Source organism: Terrapene carolina, unplaced genomic scaffold (assembly GCF_002925995.2).
Source record: "Terrapene carolina triunguis isolate 2854851 unplaced genomic scaffold, T_m_triunguis-2.0 Scaffold31680, whole genome shotgun sequence".
In the NCBI taxonomy this organism is placed as follows: Eukaryota; Metazoa; Chordata; order Testudines; family Emydidae; genus Terrapene; species Terrapene triunguis.
In genome coordinates this window covers 7,710-8,969 of record NW_020696031.1, presented here as the reverse complement: position 1 = coordinate 8,969, position 1,260 = coordinate 7,710, and the positions used below count along the sequence as shown (strand labels likewise).

General features: G+C 45.7%; 1 protein-coding gene across 1 annotated transcript; it reads left to right on the top strand.

Annotated features, from left to right (window-relative positions):
• Window positions 1-199: 199 nt before the first annotated feature.
• Window positions 200-1,036, top strand: LOC112103620 (olfactory receptor 5V1-like; the record flags this gene model as incomplete). The annotated part of the gene is made up of 2 exons (XM_026662984.1): window positions 200-251; window positions 459-1,036. Coding segments are annotated over exons 1-2 (603 nt in total), but the record flags the coding sequence as incomplete, so codon positions are not given.
• Window positions 1,037-1,260: the final 224 nt, after the last annotated feature.

The window sequence follows — 1,260 nt, the reverse complement described above, 5'->3', positions numbered from 1 at the left end:
CAGAGAAGGGGGAGGGATAGCTCAATGGTTTGAGCATTGGCCTGCTAAACCCAGGGTTGTGAGTTCAATCCTTGAGGGGGCCACTTAGGGATCAGGGGCAAAATCAGTACTTGGTCCTGCTAGTGAAGGCAGGGGGCTGGACTTGATGACCTTTCAAGGTCAGTTCTAGGAAATAGGATATCTCTATTAATTTAAAACTATTTCCATCAATGGCTGCCTCACCCAGATGTTCTTCATTTTTCTTGCATGGTGTCAAGTATCAGGGGGTAGCCGTGTTAGTCTGTATCTACAAAAACAACAACGAGTCTGGTGGCACCTTAAAGACTAACAGATTTATTTGGGCATAAGCTTTCGTGGGTGAAGAAGTGAGGTTTTTACCCACGAAAGCTTATGCCCAAATAAATCTGTTAGTCTTTAAGGTGCCACCAGACTCCTTGTTGTTTTCATTTTTCTTGCAGCTGGTACAGAAATTTTCCTTCTCTCAGCCATGGCATATGACCGCTATGCTGCCATCTGTGACCCATTGCATTATGTGAAGAAAATGAACAAAGGGATCTGTGTTCAGCTGGTGAGTGGTACATGGGCCATTGGATTTTTTTATGCCCTGCTCAACACAGTTTTTGTCCTCAGGTTGCATTTCTGTGGGCTCAATCAAATCCACCATTTCAGCTGTGAGCTCCCTCCTCTATTACATCTGTCCTGCATTGAGACCCTCACCAATCAAGTGGTGCTTCTCACTTCTATTGTGATACTGGGAACAAGCTCCTTCTTCTTCACCCTGATCTCCTACATTCACATCATCTCCACCATCCTGCGGATACGCTCTGCGGAGGGCAGGCATAAAGCCTTCTCCACCTGCAGCTCCCACCTGATTGTGGTTGGCTTGTTCTACCTGACAGGTTTTATCCAGTATACAAAACCCAGCTCTGTGTCCTCTGTGGTGCTGAATGAAATGTTCTCCATCCAGTACAGCATCTTGACCACCATGTTAAACCCCATCATTTACAGCCTGAAAAACAAGGAAGTGAAAACAGCTGTAGGAAAAATACTGGTGAAATTCAAGTCTCTTAGGTTTTTTTAAACAGGAGCCCACAGAACTGTGGATAACTAGTATGTTGGACATTCTCAGCTCGGAGTTTCAACTTAACCCCTAATCATAACAGGAGGTGGGGTGCTGGCACTCTGCACATAGGTGTAAGCCACCCTTAAAGACAGATCCCCACCCAGCTGGCTGAAAGCCGCATGGCTGCCCTTAAATAA